This window comes from Mugil cephalus, chromosome 3, assembly GCF_022458985.1.
Source record: "Mugil cephalus isolate CIBA_MC_2020 chromosome 3, CIBA_Mcephalus_1.1, whole genome shotgun sequence".
Lineage (NCBI taxonomy): Eukaryota > Metazoa > Chordata > Actinopteri > Mugiliformes > Mugilidae > Mugil > Mugil cephalus.
Window position 1 is genome coordinate 6,457,528 of NC_061772.1, and position 20,552 is coordinate 6,478,079.

The window sequence follows — 20,552 nt, forward strand, 5'->3', positions numbered from 1 at the left end:
TTTTTTTTTTTTCATCCCAGTCTGCTCCTTCCTTCGCCAGCCTTGGCAGTGTGCAACATAAAGGCACAGCTCTGTCCGCTCGCTTCAAGCTGTACTCGGCGGACAGGACACGCAACCACACGCTCTGCACACCTCTCCTCTGCTCAGCTCTTTTTCCCCTGAACAGTCAGAGCCAGCCTGGCCTGCGCTTTAGTGCCCCCTCTCCATATCACCGTTCCTTCCCCTGCGTGTCTTGAAAGCCAGGGCCCACTCCTCATTATCAGCGTGTGCATGTGCAGAGGGGGCTGCTGACGCTGTGTGTCGCTGCAGACTGACGTCAGCAGTGACCTGCTCCTCTACATACAAATGCTCTGCCCGCCTGCCATTGATACCTTTTCTCTGCCCCCCCGCACACTCTTATTAGCATGTTTTTATCAGTTTTAGCACCTCTCACACCGCTGAGCTGAGCTAATATGACACACAGGTGTAACTCACTGGCCGTCTAGTAGCTTACGCAAGTTTACTGTGTCCTATTAGGAAATATTTACAACCTATCTCTGTGCAATTAATTGTAAGGAATTTATTTTCATGCTTACTATTTTTATGCATGTGCATTTAAGTGCATATTTTATCATATAGGTCTCTTTTTGTTTTTCCCCATGCATGTGGATGTGCACATAGTTTTACACAGATACACAGGATGTGACCAGCTGTGCAGGTTGAAAATGCATTACCTGTGTTATCTGAGTTGTGATTTCTACGTATAATGAGCAGCTGCAAGCATGTCCCCATAAAACACGAGTGTTTTGTTTTATTGTTTATTCATATATTATGTATTTACATACTGTACCTGAGAAAAAAAAGAGCATTGCATTTGTATTTAATTTACAATTCAATCATTTTTAAAAGGAGTTGAATTCAAATATAATCTCCAAAATGTCTCTTTCACAATTGCACCTAAATGTCTTGGTGGTGAGACTGTACCGCTGCTGTGTGTCTGAGTAGATGTATGGATACAGGTGTCTGCCCTCATCCCGTGTTTTCATAACATCACTAAAGAAAATTTCCCCTGTTCTTTGACAGATTTAATCTTGTTGTTTTCAAAATGACCTCACTGTAAACAATTTCTGTCATTGCACAAGCTGTAACGCTGGTGGTAGGAGTCGGCAAAGAGTCTGTGTTTCTGTTCGTGGCGCACAGATTATGCAGAGGTAAAGCGAGGGTCATGGGACCGTACGCACACTGTATACATTTTATTGTGTCACTGGGTGTCAAAAGTGCACGCTAATTGTATCTTGCCTTCTTTTTTTTTATCTCCATCTGCAGTTCTCTGTCCTTTACTCCTCATCCCTCCTTTAATGGCATCCTCTCCTTCAGCTTTTACCCATCTCGCTATCTGTTTCAGCCCTTCTGCTTCTCTCTGTAAACAAGCAGAAGGCCAACAACTCTATCCTCTGGCCGTCTCCCGCCATCTCGTTGCCATGGTGTGTGGAGCATTGTTTGCTGGCCTCTATGTCGGGTTGCCATGGCAGGGCTTATTTGCCATATTAAATGTTTGGCAGCATTGTACAGATGCTGATGACAAACACCCAACATCTCACTTTGATCAATGAAACGGTTGCTGATTAGAGGGGATGAAAAGGACTCATTGATCCATAACCATAGTTAAAGATTTCATGTCCTATCTGTATAAAACAAAACAGTAATATTAAAGACGGGAAAATTGTGGTTTAAAAACATGTATATGTTTAGTTTTTGCATTTTGAATGTGGGACTTTAGTCCTAATATATTGTACTACTACTACTACTACTGCTACTACTACTACTGCTACTACTACTACTTGATGTTGCAAAATCCCAGACTGTCCTTTTAAACACACAGTTTAAAACTTCACGTTGCTAAATATGACTAAATAATTTCCACTTCTCAAATATGACGTGCATTGTTTATTCTCGACAGTGTTCTGAGGTGCTTCTCATACGTGAAGCTCAGTCTTCCGTGTCTCTCCCTCTTGTGGTGTGGGGTGAGACTGCATGAAGCCTCTCTGGATGCTAGTGCTTTACATGGTACACATACACCGATCAGGCATAACATTATGACCGGTGACAGGAGAAGTAAATAACATCGACCACCTTGTGACAATTCAGCATTCTGCTGGGAAACCTTTGGACCTGAGGATATGGATGTTACTTAGATATGAACCACCCACCTAGACCAGACCAGACACCCCCACCCCATAGCAATGACACTACTTGATGGCAGCAGCCATCCCCAGCAGGATGCAGCCTGACACAGACACACACACAAAACACATTAGGAATTCAAAAAACATGAAAAACTGCACAAGGCGTTGACCTGGCCTCTAAATTCACTAGATCCCAAATTGATCAAGTATCTGTGGGATGATCCACAGAGGCCCCTCCCCTCAACCCATAGGACCCAAAGACCCCCACTAACAACATTCTGTTACCAGACACCACAAGACACCCTCAGAAGGACCATGTCCAATCTCTGATGGGTCACAGCTGTTTTGGAGGCACAGGGGAGACCTACACAATATCATGATGGTGGTCATAATGTTATGCCTGATCAGTGTAAATACTTTTTTTTTTTTCAAAAGCATTTGGGGCAAAAAAAAAAAAGCATAACTGTTTATGTTCAAAAGCATAATTGGATTGACCCCCCTAGTTCATGTCTTTCTTAACTTACTCATTTCTGTGTCTGAGTTATGTTTATACCTGACAGAGAGGTTATTTCGAGTCCAACAAAATACCGTTACACAATGTATGCCAGCTCTGTCTCTACTGTGCTGCAGTGTGTTAGAGCTCCTGTGTGGTTACCAGCAGATAGCATGGAAATGCTGCCGATTGACGTAGTTTGAACCAGATAAGATCTCACAGCTCCATTGTAGACGCACCACGGTGGTTTTAGTGGTTTGCTTTTTTTCTTTTGCTTTCGGTGAAAGGCCCCAGTCTGCTGTCGCTCGGGCTGTGTGCATTAGCATACCTGTAGTAGACGAGTGCATCATGTGGCGCAGGAAATCCTTAATGTAAACTGTTACTCCAATGTGTGTTTAGATAACTGGCAGAATAGGCTAGCAGAGGGTCTGTGGCTCTGACCCGCCAGCGCACTCACTGAAACATCTGCTTCGAGTTGAACTCTTTCTGTGTCAATACGTTTCATATCCTCTGCCGCACAAAAACGCACAAACTGTACAACAATGGAATTTGACTGATAGTTGTTTTGTCTTTTTCAGATGATCTTATGGGACTGGGATCTGAAACACTGGTACAAACCACAGTATCAGGTCAGTACTGTGTTCATTTCAGCTCACATGCTTTTGGGGGGCTTGTCCTCATACAGTCATTTTCAGATGTTGGGGTCTGTAGTCAGCCAATAGCAGAGGCCTAAAGTCACCTTTAGGACATTCAGTTCTCACTTCTTTTTTTTTTTTCTTTTTTTTTTTTTTTGTCAGGCAAAATACACATTGTGTAAAGCCTTGCATACAATGACCTTGGAATCGTTGTCATGCCACATTTTTATCAGACTCAGACATTCTACATCTTGTTTGAACTATTTGTGTAATCTATGAAACAATTTAGCTCCCAGAGACCAAAAGTCATTATTTGTGCACGTTAGACGGACCTACCCCTGCCAGAACTCTTTTCCTATGAAATCTGCCTTAAAAATAATAATAATAATAAAAAGAAGCAAGGATTACACTCACTGAAAATATATGGGGTTTTCACTTTTTCACCTCCTACCTCAGTGGAGTGTTTGTCATTGCCTTGTTGTGTAAGAGGTTAGAGGAAGAGGAGAGTAATGAGGAAACAATGTAGAGGAATAACGTGGGAAAGGAAGTAAAAAAAAAAAAAAATTGGATTCCTAAAAGATGCCATCACTACCACCACAATACCCCAGATAGGTTTGCCTGGCCTTGGCTACTAGACAACACAAGCCTTAACAAACTTTCAACAAACCGTTCCCACAAACATATAGAAAATAAATAATGTGCAGTACTAAAAGTTCCCTTTCCTCCCTAAACCTTGTGCTGTGCTTCATATCGCAGGGGGCTGTGAGCGGCAACGGTGTGGATCTCTCAGTCATCAACGAGGCCAGGAACCTGGTGTCAGACCTGCTGATGGACTCGTCTCTGTCTCCACACACCATCTCATCTCTGCGCAGCATCTCCAGCCTCATGGGGACGTTTTCTGGCTCGTGCCGCCCCAGGGTCAATCCCTTCACCCCCTTCCCGGGTTTCTACTCCTGCGACGAGGTGGAGGACTCTGTGGAGAGGAGCGATAGGAAAACAATTAAGGTGGGCACAAGTTTTATCGTTTATCGCGATGAACTAGATACTGATAACTACCAGCGGTTAGTCGTGCTGAATTTATCGTGTGATTTATCATGATGCTCCTAAGATAAAGAAAAGACGATGTGGTTGATCGTGTGACTTTGTGTTTTTATTTTGCTGTAGCCTTTTGATACAGCGCCATAGTCATACACATAACTTGTAGGTGTGATAGTGTTTCCGTAACAGCATGTTCAGTTTGTGTATAAAACATACATTTATGCTGGAGACGTCCTTTACCATTCAGGGTTTGAGCAGCAGAAACAGCCTCCCCACCCCTCAGCCCAGGCGAAGCTCAACCTCCTCCTCCTCCTCCACCTCTGCACTCCCTCCTCTTGACTCCGCCTCTTCCCGCTGGGAGCGAAACAGTGGCAAGAGACCCCACCCTGACCTCAACTTGACCAGGTATCAACACAAACTGTATCAACACAAATGTCCACTCCCAGAAACACAGAGTATCTTCAGTATTTCTAACACACGTCATCTGGGCTGTACTTCAGCCTGAATCTACCTAGGTTCAGATCACATTCATGGCTCTACTTGCTGGATGTAAATAATGTGACCGTACTCCAGTCATTCTCAGGTGGCTCTGCAGCCTTTGGGCAAAAGAATAAGCCAGATTTAGCTGTAATTTTTTACTTACCTCGATTCTTTTAAAATCCCTCCTTCTCTCATACTAAGACTGTCCGTGCAAAACTGACTTGTGCTGCTAGAGAGAAACTAGTTGTGCTGCAAACATTAACATAAGTCTGATTTGATAAAGTTTGCCCTTATTAAACATATTGTCTGCAGTACTGTAATGCACTGCCCACACTGCAGTCTCTCATCTAACTATCGAAGATGTATATTTGTATTCTAAACCCTGCACAGCTACTTGCAGTTTTGGTCTGCTTTGCTGTGGTTTGAAGCCGTTGTGACTGAGAAGCACAAGGTTAAGACACCTAACCTTCAATTCGTGCTTCGTGGGACAAACCAGACCCTGCTGTCATTAGCTGAGAAACAAAGAAGGTGCATAGATGCGTAACATGCACTTTAGTTTGTTTTCTTAGCTGCCTGCAAACCACAAAAAGAGAAATTGGGAGAAATTGGCTTTCATCATTTCCTGTCATTGCGTTTCCATCCGGGGTAAAAACTGAGACGCGGAGCCGCATTTTTCACTATCACAGAATTGTGTGCATTAAAATGACAATGACAGACCTTTCTATTTGTGTCTTCTATTCCTGTTTCTACCGTTTAGACGTCAGTTTGCAGTGCCCATACGGTACGTGTCCACAGGATGGCAGGAGAGGACTAGATACAATATGTTGGCTGATGAGCTTCTTTGAGTTTAAGAACTTCATGTTATTTTTGTTCCAATGTGACCTGGCACTGTAGTGCTGTGTCAGGCTGTGTGAGATGTTATATGACAGAGACAACATTTAGTTATCACACAGTAAGTTTAGTAAGAGTTAAAAAGTTTCTTAACAGCTTGATTTGAAAAAAGATTTGTGTTTTGTCCCCCAGCTCAGGTTTGTCTAACGGGCCCAATGCTAACCTGCTCACCATTCCCAAGCAGAGATCCTCCTCTGTTACCCTCACATACCACGCAGGGCCCAGGAGAGCAGGTGAGGCTTAACCATAACACGTCCTACTACATTATTTCATTAACTGTTTATGATCTGACTCAGTCCTGTTCACTTCTATTTTTGCGTATTCCCTCCATCTTCTCCAGGAACTTCTCCCAGCCTGAGCCCAGTCACCTCACCAACCCACAGTCCCCCCGCAGTAGGTACGGGTTCCTCATCATCCCTCGTCACTCGGTCGCCTGTGGAGTTCCCAGACACGGCCGACTTCCTGACAAAGCCCAGTGTCAATCTGAACCTGCACAAGCCCCTGAACTACAACTCCCCCGATTTTCAGCAGGCTTTCCGCAGCTCTGCCTTCCCTCTCTGCACCGGGTGAGACCCGCTGCTGTGACTCGTTTTGTCCAGTATTTCATGTAAAGGGATATAACAGTAAATGCAAATGATGTACTGCAAATGACTGTGGTTGTCGTCTGTCCATTGCAGCTGTGGACGTCAGATGCTCAAGGGAGTTTCCAGCGGTGATACGGGAGATTCTCATCAACCATTTACCAGCGAGGTTCAACGTAGACGCTCAGGTACACACAGCTAAGTTTGATGCACATTTGACAGCGCAATGTTATTATGGAAGACAGTCTAGACCAGCTTGTGGTAGAGAAACACTTAATGCTGCCCTCTGCTGGACTCAAATGATAATACAAGTTGACACACACCGCTGATCTTTTCCCTGTCTTAGGTTATATTACTGGGGTCATTTAAAGTAAAACTGGCAAATGTTAACTTGGTTGTATAGCTACAATCATACACTGAAACATATATTTATATACTGTACATGAACAGATGCAGTGTTCACTGAATAAGTAGTTCTAATGTAGTCCTTAAAACTCTTGTTGAGTACGAAATGAATTGAGCAAATTTGAAAAACTCTTTAGAGTGTTTAGTATTCAGTGCAAATGGTCATACATTTCTTTTTATTAGTAGTAGTATTATTATTATTATTATTGTTAAGGTGAGTCCATACATTTCTGACATTTTGGGTGACTTATTGTTGTGTTGCATGTGTGCGTGCACAGCCGGTGAAGGGCTGGAGTACGGAGGGGAGCCTCTGATCAGGGAGGAGAGCGCAGAGATGGACGCGTCCGGAGACGAGAGGCCAGATGCTGGAGGAAACCAGGGGCTGTCGGAGGAGGAGAAGGAGAAGAGCTCGAGCACAGACCAGCAGACTCAGGAATCAGAGGTGTGCTTTAGCGGAGGGCTTCTACTAACAATATGATTATCCAATGCAGCACAGCGGATGGAGCAGCTATTTCATTTGGGATCTTATTTCTTATCTAGCCACACCAAGCGCAGTTATGTTCCAGACATTTAGTTCATGGTTTTGTCAGGTAAGATTTACAGTCAGTGAGCATGTAGGGATTCAGTTTCATTCATAAACATGTAGACGTGGTGAAGACATGAACCAACAACTTGTGAATTTAATTGTGTAGATGTCAGGTGTGTGATTATACTGTGAATTCTTTGCCCACTGTGTGTTTCACATGTAAAGAGGAATAGTTGGCAGTTATTGGGATGTGCTACTGTACTGGGACAGTCTGTTAGCATGGCACAGGCAAATGAAACTCTTTGTCAGCAATCTAGTTATGTGATAGAACAAGAATGTATCGCTGGTATTGTGTTCCTGTTTGTTTTGTCTTTTCATTATGAGTCCAGTCAATTGTGTATAGAAGAATGCTAAGAGTAAGCCCAGGTTATCTGTGGTAATCTGTGCTTTTGTTGTGTCCAGGGTGAGCAGGAGTTCAGGTTAGATGCTATGCTGGAGGAACACGAGGCTCTCATGGAGAGGATGAACACCTGGAACTTCCAGATCTTTGACCTGGTGGACAGAACAGGAGGGAAGACCGGACGAATCCTCAGCTACGTCAGTACAACAACCTGAAACCAGCCATCTGCTGCAGACAGACAGACAGACAGATAGACAGAGACTTTATTATCTCAAGAAAAGCTAGAAGTTAATTCCATTTAAGGAATTTTAGCCTTTAATGTGATGCCTTTTTAAGATTAAGTAGCATCAGCACATTTTAAGAATAACCAGGTTCTAAAGATGCTACATAGACATGGATTTTCTCATCATGAGTACCAGTGTGTATCGGTGCAAATAATGTAGTTTTCGTTTTAGCTTGAACATGTACTTGAGCTGTGAACTTCTTACGTGCATATTGATGATTTATAGTTTATTTTTCTGCAGGTGACCTACACCCTTTTCCAGGACATGTGCCTGTTTGAAATCTTTAAGATTCCTGTGAGGGAGTTCATGACATACTTCTGTGCTCTGGAAAATGGCTATAGAGACATTCCCTGTGAGTATTTTACTGTGTAGTGTTCAGGAGAGGCTTGTGTGTTCACCAAGTATGGCCATGTGTATTATTGTATCAGTGAAGTAGAACCTTGTGTGGCGAGGCTAAAATCTACATGTTAGTTCGCTCTAAACTTGACCTGACTGCTGGTTTGCATGTTGAAGCAGATTTAATCTAATTCTAGTTATGGTTAAAAACACACAGATCATAACCGGGTCCATGCTACTGATGTGCTCCACGCTGTTTGGTACCTGACCACTCGACCAATCCCTGGGTTCCAGCAGATCCACAGTGAGCATGTGACAGGAAGTGACACAGGTAAACACTAGTGATTCATACGCTCATTATGGTGTGTTCACAATACCACGGACAAAAGCTCCAACTCGGTCACCTTCGCCAGCAACACCGTCCCCGAGTCGCCATTGGACTCACTGTGTGAAAAGCCAACGCAGGTGATTGGTTGATGCAACGGGGGAAAAAAAAAAAAACGTTGAAGCCAGCTCAACTTAGTTTGTGGTCACATGACAGCCCGCACACAGACACTGTTATTCTTTGAAGAAAACAAATAAATGTCAGTTCATTAGGAATATGCATCTCCAAAGTAAGTGGGAATTCTAATACTTACTAAAGAAATCTTCAAAAAGCTTTTGCTTGTCTGTTATGAATTGTGTGATTTGATGTAGATATTTGGTGTTTTAAGTGCAGAGATGGCCAGACGTGTCTCTGCTGATGATATTTCAGGCTGCCATAACAAGCGTCGATAGGGGACGGAGGGAAAGAGGGAGAAAAGGACAGTGATATGAAAAAGTAGTGTAAAACAGAAGTAGAAAAACTGTAATCGTAAGCTGATTGGATTGGATGGGTGACCTCATTTTTTAATCTCTGACATTCATCCATCTTGTTTGTTATGTTCCAGATTCAGATAGTGGAATCTCTCCAGGCAGAATATCCTACGCCTCCTCCAAGAGCTCTTCAATTTCAGATGACAGCTATGGCTGCCTGGCCTGGAACATCCCTGCCCTGGAGCTCATGGCTCTTTATGTAGCAGCTGCAATGCACGACTACGACCATCCCGGTCGCACAAATGCCTTTCTAGTAGCCACTAATGCACCTCAGGTAACCTGCAGCAAGCCCTGGCCCTTAAAGCTTATGCAAATTGAATGGTCAAACTTGATAACATAAACAACGCTCGTGTTTACAGAAACAGAGGATCAGATGTTCAAAATAAGGGTTAATGCAAATTGCCATTTTAGTACAACTACTGAAATGGCATGCTGAAGATAGTGTGTAAACTAAAGGGTGGCAGTGATACCCAGTAAGATGATGACACCATCAACCTGAACCTCCCGTTTTACTTCTTTCATTTTAGGAATATTTTTGAACAGAGCAGCTTTTCACAAATAAACCAGGTGGCTTCTACTAAAACGATATCAAGTACTGGATGCAGATGTGTTGCAGGAACACTGTTTGCTTTAAGTTTTTCTGCTCAGAACTGAAGGTCATTTGCCACAGGTTGCAACCTGCCTTCTAACAGGAATTTATTTTTCTGTGAAGACCAACAGCCCAAGAGCAAATATCAACACTGATGCCTTGGCCCGAGACGACTTTTGTGTATACACACAGAATCACATGGCAGTGACTTTCTAGCTGCTGATGGATACTGTCCCTGATTCTGTCTGCAGACAGAAAAACTAAACATGATGCAGTAACATTCATTTGCATGTACGCATAATCATTTTGCACGGACACACACCTCATTGTCTCATCCGCCGCCTTGCGTTGAAGGTGCGGTCTGTCCTGATGCATCATGTCTCCAGTTTCACAGTCGCATCACTTTTCTACCCGCTTTGTAACATGAATGCCACTGATGCAAAGTCACAGGGAAGGATCTGCAATTAACTGAGTACGCTTCTTTACTGTAGTCGGTTATGCAAATGAGAGATGAAATGGTTAACCATTTGCCCCACTTCAAATATTGTAGTTTCACAACATGTCCGGTGATCGCACTCACACTGTCTGGGTTTTGTCCTAGGAAAGGACGTTAAAAGAAAGGAGAGGGAACCCTGAACCTATTGATTGCTAATGATATTGACTATCGCCATGTTTGTTAAAAATATCAGGATTGTTTCCTGGTATCTGACATCCCTTTAACGCCTTTTAACCTGTGTTTCCCCTCCGGCTACATGTGTGAGTGCTACATTTGTGCTTTCATAACCAGAACCTCGTGTCATTTTATCTCATTTATTGAGGGCCTGCTATTTTTACATCCAGTACGAGTTGTGTAACTCGCACGCAGACACATTATGTAAGCAAATGTCTCCGTAACATTTTAGAGGAAATTGTAGGAGTCCTCCTGGTGTGGGGTCTTCCCCTCTCTCTGTCTCACCGCGGGGGGTTGTTGTCTCTGTGCTGTGCAGGCGGTGCTGTACAATGACCGCTCAGTGCTGGAGAACCACCACGCTGCATCCGCCTGGAGCCTCTACCTGTCCCAGCCAGAGTTCAACTTCCTGGTCAACCTGGATCACGTGGAATTCAAGCGATTTCGCTTCCTTGTCATCGAGGCTATACTGGCCACAGACCTCAAGAAGCACTTTGACTTCCTGGCTGAGTTCAACGCAAAGGCATGAGATGAAGATTTGTGGATTCTTTCAATTCCAGGATATCTTCTTTAAAATGTGGTCGAGCTGCAGGCAACTCGTTGACCAGTTGTAACAGAGCGTCCGTCTTCGTTTGTTTGTTAACAGGTGAACGATGTGAACAGTCCAGGAATTGATTGGACCAATGAAAACGACAGGCTGCTGGTGTGCCAAGTGTGTATCAAGCTGGCAGATATCAACGGTCCGGCCAAAGTTCGTGACTTGCACCTCAAGTGGACTGAAGGCATCGTCAATGAGTTTTATGAGCAGGTACAGACCGTGCGCTCCTGCTGTTGAGTTTACATTAACTGACACAAAACGCTGCATTTTCCTGTAAATTTTTCTTTTTTTAATCATTTTCAAGATCACATCTCTATCACAAACACATACCTAATCAGTTAACACCAACAAACACATGACGGACATGAGTTATCCCCGAGATGCAAAGTTAAAGGTGAGAAATACAAAATGATCTGTCTACAGACCCACAAAACATGAGAGAAGACCACCCTCTTCTTTCTCTCTTTTCTCCTTCAATCAAAAAGAGTCAACATCCACAGCAGATGATGTCTGATTGGAGTGAGCCATATTGTTTTCGTCGAATAACTATACATGCTTCATATTTCCATAACAATCGCAGCAAAGGCCTTCTTCCAAAAAGGGCTCATTGTCATTTAAAGTCACAGACATGTCTGGAGCAAACAGCCTTTAATCTGTAATCTTTGTTTCAATCTCCAGGGCGACGAGGAGGCTAGGTTGGGATTACCCATCAGCCCCTTCATGGACCGCTCGTCCCCTCAGCTGGCCAAGCTGCAGGAGTCCTTCATCACCCACATTGTGGGCCCACTCTGTAACTCCTACGACGCTGCTGGACTGCTCCCTGGCCACTGGATTAATGAAGCGGGGTCAGATGAAGACGATGAGGAGGGGCAGGTGGACATAGACTCAGATGAAGAAGAGGACGAGGAAGATGAGCTAGAGGATGAGCTGGCACCAAGTAAGTTTTGATACCCACAGTTCTGCAATAATACCAGGCAGCAGATGTGTTTAGGATGCAGGTTCATTCAGAGATGTGAGGAAACTGCATTCTACTTCTACTTCACAGTGTTAACCGCCCAGACTTATTAAATAAATACAAACATTAATGAATTCAGTAATGGAACAACTCTTCAAGTATAACTTTTAAAGCTGACATTACTGTTGCATCATTACATTATGATTAGATGTCCTTGAACACGTTTTTCCTGTGTTCGCTGTAGGGAGGAGGAAAAGCCGTCGCAGGTTGTTCTGCAGCATCATGCAGCACCTGACGGAGAACCACAAGGTGTGGAAGAAGATCATCGAGGAGGAGGAGAAGAGCAAAGAGCTTGGAAAACAGCAGCAGCCAGACAGCCTGCCCACCTCACCGTCGGATGACATCCAGGTCATCCAGGAGGAGGAGGAGGGGGAGGAGCGTCAGTAGCAGGAGGAGAAAGGAAAGAACGGAGATGTGTGGGAAAAGAAACCGAGAGGCAGTATAAGGACTTGAGTTCCTCGACCACCTGCCTTTCACTGACATAAAGACAAACTGTTGACAAATGCACATAAAACACACTTTCCTCCCTCTCTCTGTCTCTCTCTCTCACACACACACACACAGACATATATTGAAAGATTCACTGTGCAGACACTCAGACGCTTAAGCCCTCACATTGTTTTTGGAGAAACAAAAAGGCCTTACTACTGTGAGCGGATCCTTACTGCAACGGTAGGGGCCCAACTCCTATGCACTTTCACCCCATGGAGAGTCAAGTGCACCCAGATAACAAAAAGCACCTGAACTGAGGAGGAAGGTGCAGAGGACGAGTGTGGACAGGGTCCAGCATTAACTTGGCCTCCATGGTAACCTGGCTGTGATGCTGCCTTGAATGCAAAGCGCTTAACACTTAACACCTCCCTTAGGTACAAAAACTATTTCTGTATATTTAAAAACGAAAGGTAGAGGAAAAATACTGAAGCAAGTGACGTGGATAGAAGCGATTGATACCCTTTACCAAAGTGAACAGTTCATACATGGAAAGACAAGAGACTGAAACAGTTTCAGCCTCAACGTCAGGTATATTTTTGAATTATATATATACATATATATAAGAAATGATGTGCCTGTCTGAACCTTTACTAAGTCCATATTGGCCCAGAGCCTAGGCTTGTGTAGTTCTCTCTCCTTGCTGGCGACACGAAACACTGTATCAGACTCAGTCACAAAGACATTATTGAAATGTTGACTGATTAATAGCATTATATCTGCATCATTTTTGATGCTTTTACTCATGTGTACCACCCAGTCTTTTTTTTAATCCTTTGTTCTTTATTTTGTTGGAGTGTGTGAATATTTTTTTTTGTTTTTGTTTTTTTTTTTGGCAGGAGTGTGATAGAGAGAATGAACAGGGAGAAAGAGAGCACATTTTTAATTATTTTAGGATGTAATTTTTGTGTGTATGTTTGTGTGTCCTTGTAGTCAGTTTCTAATCAGTCAGATGTCCTCTGGTGTTAAACATGTTGCATTCAGATCCAGAGTGCAGTTTCAAGTGAATGGATTCTTCATTTTCCTCTTTGATTCTAAGTATTTTTTTAAAGGTTACTCAGGATTCACGCAAAGTTGAATAATTATTTTGCAAGGATTTATGTCATTAATATGAAATACACTTTAAAAAGTAAGAAAATTAAAAATCTGGGTGACTGAAGTAGTTTGTAATCTCTTAATGAACAACTTGACTACAAACAAATTGAAGCAATTGAAGTCCTCTGGGACAGAGGAGCATACAGTATGTGCTGTTGGCCATCCATACACTGTTTGCATAACCTTTTACAGTCTGACTGGAGAGGAGCTTGTCTTGGTCGTCAGCGGACTGCAAATGTCTTTTCTGCAGCAACTCAACACATTGTGCAACTTTGCTGTTCTAAAGCAGTATATCTGGCTTTTTTTAATTAAGTGGCCTCTGCATTGTTTTTTGACAGAAGATGATTAGAGTCGCTGTAAAAAACAAAAACAGTATATCATTTTTTTATTCATTTGTCAGAGTCGTGACGTCTTTCCTGAATTCTGATTTTAAAGTCACAATGACGGCAAAGTTTTTTTCAAAATTCAGGGTTTTTTTGTTTTGTTTTGTTTTTGTTTTTTTTTTAACTTATTGTCTCACTTTTTCAGTTCTCAAATGTGAAGTGAGACTCAAACAGAAGAATCATAAACAGCATTGTAAATCCACACTTTTAATCTTCTCTCATAATTCTTGATTTTCCACAGTTCCACAGTTTTAATATAAATCCTGAAGTCAAACTTCAGACTTTTTTTTTTGAAGGGTTTCCAATTTTAATTCTTTCTTCAGAATCCTGACTTTTTAATTCATATTTCCAAAGTTCACTATTTAATGTCAGAATTCTAGATGAATTCAGATTACTGAGTAAATATACAAAAATACAAAATTCACACTTCTATCATAACTCTCAGTTTTCCAGAACAACAGTTTAATGGCAGTATTTAGATTTTTAAATAAGAAACCCAACTGTTTTTTTTCCCAGAGTTCAGATTTTTTTTTCTTTTTTTTCCAGAACAAGTGAGAAATCAGTTTTTAAAGTCAGAATTATGGAAAAATACAATTCCATTTTTACAGTGCATTTTACTCTCCCATAGTTTTTAAACCAACAGTATCTAACTTGCTTTTTTCTCTATTTTAAAGGTTTTTGTCAAGACCCATAAGTCGGCCAGTGTGTAAAGAAGGGATCCAGGGTTTCATGTCACTTTGGTTTTGTTTATATATATAAATATATATAATATATATTTTATGACGTGCCACGAGGCAGGTTAAAAAACTACTAGTTCTCTAATTTTGTCTCTAAGAACTCTTGGCATTCCACTAGAATAAGACATTTTATCAAAGGGAAGGCGGAATAGCTCCTTTATCACCTTATTAAATCATGATCTCTGGAGAAAATGTTAAGTAAGCAGTGTAAATTGAGATAGTAATATTTAAAGACAAAAAAATAGATACAGGTGTGCACATTTTAATACCAAACAAGTGTTTAGCCGCTGTACAAAAGAGTATGTGCATATAAATATATATTTTTTAAATAATCAAATGAATTCATCTGTTTTCTACACGCAGCTGACATTATTGTACATCCTGTAATTACCATTGTGTTTCCAGAGTTTTTATCTTCTTCTATTCACAGGCGTGGAACTGTGGGGACTTGGTGTTTTGATTTTGATTTTCCACTTGGTTTCAGCCTCTCCCTGTGCTGTACCACAACCACTCTTGTACTCTTCATTATCTCTCTATCACTGTCGTCTCACTTGACCCAACTAGTGCCAAACTATACCTACATACTGTAACTCGTGGGCTGTGATAATGCTGATCGGTGAAATCTCTCTGGGCTCCAGTACTGTTCATGCAAGAGAATCATCAAATATTCCACCGGGATCAACGTGACAGTGGCAGGAGTCAGAACTGGACTCGGGTTAGAGCCATATACGCTCTGACAAGTCTGTCGTCGGTTTTTTCACATGGACCCATGCTGGATCATAAAGCCTCGGTAGCTCCTGACCCGACATAACCTGGCTCATTAAGTTGTAAAAGTTTGTTGGCTTCTCACTGTGCAGTCTTTCAAACCACAGCGTCCGCTGATGATTGTGCCATAAATACATCTATGAATGGTTGTTACCCTTATGTAGCATCAATATACGTACGTTTGTCTAATGTAACCATTCACCCTTATCCACATTGTGCGGGCAACAGATTTTTTTGTTGTTATTTATAGCTGTCATAAAACACCATCCCTAAAGTATCAGCAGCTCTCGTTGATTTTTATTGGTGTTCGTCTGTGTCTGTTTGAACTTTCTTTTTCACGCCACTTCAGATAACGAGAAGAATTTCAATGCACCTACTGTACAGCAGCCCATGCTCAAGCTGTTTGACTAGCATCTCTGTTAGCCTTAGCTACGTTGATCATTATAATGGGACAACACGCCCTCCATTATCATTACATGAATGCGCAACAACCGGGTTTTGGTAAGTTCAGCTTGAGCAAAGGGTCTCAACTGCCCCAACACCAATGGGTCACTCTGTGTAACATGAAACAGTTTGCAATGAAGATGAATGTTTCGATTTCGCTTTCCCACAGCACTAAAACGCATCATTTCAGCATCTTTCAGTTCCCTGATTAGATTTCATGGATGCTCTCTCGGGTGACATTTTAGCTGCAGAAAAACAGCTGTACGCGACTGTAGCAGCCAAAAATCAGGCTGAAATTTAAACAGCCAGAGCCAATTTCCTAGGAGAACCTGGCAGAGCACAAACAGAGCTAAACGTAGAGGGAATACTGGAGGTTAGTCTGCACCAAGATTCACAGTTAATGCTGATGTTCTGACCAAACCACAGGGTTATGTAAGAAATATGTGCTGTCTTTGTCTATGTCTTTACCTGCGCTAGGCATAAACTCTGAACTGAATGCATCTGTCAGCATCTGACGGACGTAGCTGCCTTGGTGCACGTGCTGACAATTTAGCATTTCGTGTTCTTTATTTCATTTTAAGTTTGCCTCGAACATTACTTAAAAATGCCTTTAAATAAAAGCCAAATCATTTTGTCAGTCATTTTACAAAATGTATCTTCCCTCTGCTGATGAATTCATCCCCTTCATTTAAACTGCATGTAAACGCATTAAGACGTTGCGTGAAGGTCACGGTCCAGAAGAAGCAGTAGATATCTCTCTATATAACGATATCTGTATCTCTGTATCTGTCACATCCATCAAGTGACTGTGAGGTCTTGATACAATAAATCTGAGGTCAGTCTGATTTAGCAGCAGCTTAAAAAAATGACTAGTCACATTTTCAGTAAGAAAGCCTTTATGAATACACAAAAAACTCATACAAACGGTATTGCAAAAAAAGGGGGACAAACAAATGTTACACATAAATGCAGTACATTGTTAGTACTGATAAGCACCATTTAGCAGAAACCAGTGTTGCACAGTCCGCTTCTAGAAATTCAACAGGGTTGCATTTGCTTTCTAAGAGCAACTGTTCCACGGACCACTGTCCCTAGAGGAAAGGTCAGAGTCTGTGCAGATGACGTTGATCTTGGCCCTTGTCCAGCTCTAATACACAGCGTTCAGAACTTTCTTGGAAAGTCTGAGTCCCATTTGGCCCCAAAGCAGTTGAATTGACGGTGTCATTTGTCTGACCTGAAGCTGTCCTGTGAAGGCAGGGCTATGAACCATCAGAAGTGTACATACTGTCAATCATTGACACATATCTAACACATCGCACCAAGGTTCATAGACATTTCATTTTTCCAGGCCTGGAGCTCAGACAAATAAATCAATAAGCACGTCTGTGTTCAGGATGTCCTCTCGGATCTTGTTGCCTCTCTTGCTGTTTAAATGCTTTGTGCAAACGTGCATATTTTCCAGTTAAAATAATCAACGGTAACTTAATAAACTGGATCACATATTCAGATGTAGAGAGGCACCAAAAACCCTTTGGAAGGAATGTACTGCACTGGACCTGGACAGCACAGTCAGTACAGTACAAATATGATACAATTTCATACACATGTATCACTTGGTTGATCTGATGTGCAAAGTAGTGTAATTCTGGCTTGAATGGCCACAAACAAGCTAGAATCAAGGCCTGCTTGCCTACTTGTGGTAAGGAGTGTCTCTGCAGCAGGACGGTTTCTGCTGCCTGCGGACGGCGCAGATGGAGTAAGGCTTGGGCTGTAAGGTCATGCCAAGTTTGGGAGTGACGGTCGGAACGGTTCCTGGAGGGAACTGAAGATGAAACCTCTGCAACAAAGTGGTGAAAAAGAGAAACATCTCCATCCTGGCCAGCTGTTCACCCAGGCAGTGACGCCTCCCTGGAAAAAGAAAATGCACTGATTTAGAGTCACACACACACACAAGCCACGGGCAGGCCTCCACCACATCTGGCTAATTTGGAGGAAGTCAAGGAAGTCACTGGGGAACGCAGAAAAAAAAAAAAAAAAAGGGTTTAACTCAGGATATAGAGTGGTGGAGAAAATCACCCTTCAACATTCTCACGTATTCGACGTAGAGAGGCACTGAGATCATGCACAAAATGTAAAAAGAACATCAGTCTCAAATTTGATGTGAGTTTGAGGATTTTATGCCAAATTAATTTATCATCAAAAGAGCGTTTTAGGAAAAAGGAAGAAAGACCAATTCTTTGTTAAACTTAAAACAAAGCATTTTTAAACACTTTTTTTTTTTTGGCAGACATCACATTATGAATACACTTCTGCCTTCTAATGCTTATGGTTTGCGTAGACAAATTTTAACTGGTTTTGTGTAGTATTCTAAGTTTTAGTTCCCGTTTTTCAAAGATCTGGTTTTAGTTAAAAAATAATCTGGGGCCACTGCCAGCAGCCACGCTAAATCAGATGTGGAGTTTTGTCAGTTTTGAAGAAACACAAAAGGACTAACCGAGAGAGAAAGGAAGGAAGGCCTCGCGCCTCACAAAGTTGCCGCTGCTGTCCAGAAACCTCTGTGGTGAGAAAACGCCTGGGTCGTTCCAGTACTTCTCATCAAAGTGCACCGAGTAGAGGTTTGTGATCACCATGGTGCCCTTGGGAATTGTGTACCCGTTGACTTTTGCGTCCTGGGATGTAGCACGGAAAATACCAAGTGGCACGATGTTGCAGAAGCGAAGGACCTCGTGCAGGACGGCCTCCACGTAGGGCATCTTCTGCTTGTCCTCCAAGGTGGGTGCCCTCCCGTTGGCCAACACGCTGTCGATCTCCCTGTGCACCCTCTCTTCGCGGGAAAAAAAACAGAGCATGTCAGGTCACATTATATTATCACCCAATGAAGAGCAAATTTGATCATGTTCTCATAGAAAGGATGATGAATCTGCTACAACTGACCTTGTATGTTGGGGTACAGGGCCATGTACAGCATGGCCCAGCGCAGGGTGTTGGTCGTGGTCTCTGTGCCAGCAATAATGAGCTCACCCACAGAATAGATGAGGTTCTCATAAGAAAAAGAAGTATTTGGATCTCCCGCATTCTGCTCCAACTCATCCAAGTAGGCATCAACATAGTGCCGCGGAACGTGGGGCACCCTACCCTGAGAAAATCCATTTAGAAGCTCCAGTAAAAAGTCGTAAACATCTGCGGCATTGCGGAAAAGCTTCTGGTGTTTTCCAAAGGGAACGTACTCGATCCACGGGAAGGCATTGTAGAGGAAGGCCCAGCCGCTCACTGCGAGCTCCACGTTCTCGCTGAATATCTCGATCATGTGCTGGAAGTTGCGGTCGTCATAGGTGAAACGCTGTCCAAAGATGATCAAATTGGTGATGTTGGACACGGCGTTGGTCACAAGGTGTCTGGGGTTGAAGGGCTTGCCCTTGTGCTCGTCGATGGCGTCGACGAAGAACATGCACTCCTCTGAGATCTTCCTCTCAAACATTCTCTGGCCACTGCCGAAATAACGGAAGGAGTTGCAAGCCAGTTTACGGTGCTCAGTCCAGCCTTTGCCATATTTACAATTAAGAAGACCTTTGGAGGTTGGAGATAAAAATAAAGAAGAGAATTCAGTCATTTGAAATGTTAAAGATATTAAAGTGCTCTTCCCAAATAAGTGGCATTCGGTGTAGTCATGTCAGGATCTTACCTCCCATTTTGGTCATTTTCTTGAACAACGGTAGCGAAGGTCGATCAGCAAACACCTCGCTCTGATGGTAAAGGCATTCCCTGACGCAGTCATACCCGTTTAAAACCACAGTCAAGATGCCTCCCAGGTCAAGACTGAAAATCTGAAAGATAACACGCTGCAACATGAGCACTGAAGACACTGTGTTCTTTGGCACACGCTTCTTTTTTATCCACATGAATGTCAGGAAATCTAAACCACAAAGTGCGTGTTAAAACAATCTGCTGGGTCTGTTCTTCTTCGCCCAACTGGTTTATCGTGAGAAGAAGGAGTAGCAGTTAAAAATGCCATGACATTCAACAAGGCGATGAATGAATGAAACTTGGTTAAGGTTAACTCTCCACCTAAAGAGATATGCAGCTGTGCATCTAAATTGTGTTCAATTTAAGGAAATGCAGTGCATTAAAAGTATTTCTAGGAGTGGGGTTTAATTTGGCTGATTTGCCAGTCCCTCTCCTCCAATCAAGTGCTGCAGACAGCCAGATGTCAGGGCGAGTCTCTTTTGTTCGTTTTACAGCTATTTGCAAGGGTGTGTGCATGCGCCGTGCAAGCCTGGTCCCTCTTGTGCGGGGTCGTGCGCTGCACGGTTCTGCAGGGCGCCCTCGTAAAAAGAAAAGCGTTACAATCGTGCAAGCGGTCCGAGTCGTTACCTGTCCGTGAATTTCACTCTGCTTCTTGAGGAAGACGTGCGGCTCGGTGGCCAGAGACATGATGTTCCCTATCACAGGGATGGGAGATGGACCAGGAGGAAACCCCGGGGGTCTTCTCTGCTTGACGAGCTGGCGAACCAGCAGGAAAGCGAGGAGGGCGCCAGCCAAGCAGCCCACTCCGAGCAGAGCCTGTGCGCAGGACACCGGCATCAGCGAGGGCGATTTAATTGAAACCATCTTTTCAAAAGCCTCTCTTCCCCGCAGACAAACTCTGCCGACTTTGGCTTCTCTTCGGAGGCACTGAAGCACA

The 20,552-nt window shown here is 42.9% G+C and overlaps 2 protein-coding genes across 2 annotated transcripts in view; one reads left to right on the top strand and one right to left on the bottom strand.

The window, feature by feature from the left end:
* Window positions 1-15,704, top strand: part of pde3b (phosphodiesterase 3B) — a 43,731-nt gene extending 28,027 nt beyond the window's left edge. Inside the window, exons 2-16 of the mRNA XM_047580311.1 lie at window positions 3,237-3,287; window positions 4,050-4,298; window positions 4,579-4,736; window positions 5,835-5,935; window positions 6,043-6,268; window positions 6,380-6,471; window positions 6,967-7,130; window positions 7,677-7,811; window positions 8,139-8,250; window positions 8,452-8,565; window positions 9,164-9,363; window positions 10,665-10,868; window positions 10,992-11,153; window positions 11,622-11,880; window positions 12,143-15,704. Coding sequence (XP_047436267.1) covers window positions 3,237-3,287; window positions 4,050-4,298; window positions 4,579-4,736; window positions 5,835-5,935; window positions 6,043-6,268; window positions 6,380-6,471; window positions 6,967-7,130; window positions 7,677-7,811; window positions 8,139-8,250; window positions 8,452-8,565; window positions 9,164-9,363; window positions 10,665-10,868; window positions 10,992-11,153; window positions 11,622-11,880; window positions 12,143-12,345 — 2,430 coding nt within the window. The 3' untranslated portion in view covers window positions 12,346-15,704. The remainder of the gene's footprint in view (window positions 1-3,236; window positions 3,288-4,049; window positions 4,299-4,578; window positions 4,737-5,834; window positions 5,936-6,042; window positions 6,269-6,379; window positions 6,472-6,966; window positions 7,131-7,676; window positions 7,812-8,138; window positions 8,251-8,451; window positions 8,566-9,163; window positions 9,364-10,664; window positions 10,869-10,991; window positions 11,154-11,621; window positions 11,881-12,142) is intronic.
* Window positions 15,705-16,749: 1,045 nt separating this feature from the next.
* On the bottom strand, window positions 16,750-20,552 carry LOC125005498 (vitamin D 25-hydroxylase). Its single transcript, XM_047580869.1, has 5 exons — window positions 20,243-20,552; window positions 19,554-19,695; window positions 18,806-19,438; window positions 18,366-18,695; window positions 16,750-17,779 (listed from the first exon to the last, which is right to left on the bottom strand). The coding sequence occupies exons 1-5, from the start codon at window positions 20,477-20,479 to the stop codon at window positions 17,562-17,564; spliced, it is 1,560 nt and encodes a 519-aa protein (XP_047436825.1). The 5' UTR covers window positions 20,480-20,552; the 3' UTR covers window positions 16,750-17,561.

What these genes read in the sequence shown, in the direction of transcription:
- LOC125005498 (XM_047580869.1), bottom strand. Translation starts at nt 20,479, where the DNA reads ATGGTTTCAATTAAATCGCCCTCGCTGATGCCGGTGTCCTGCGCACAG. An exon ending in GAAAATGACCAAAATGGGAG is followed by an intron (nt 19,439 to 19,553) that starts GTAAGATCCTGA and finishes CAACCTCCAAAG; the next exon opens with GTCTTCTTAATTGTAAATAT. An exon ending in CCTGTACCCCAACATACAAG is followed by an intron (nt 18,696 to 18,805) that starts GTCAGTTGTAGC and finishes TTTCCCGCGAAG; the next exon opens with AGAGGGTGCACAGGGAGATC.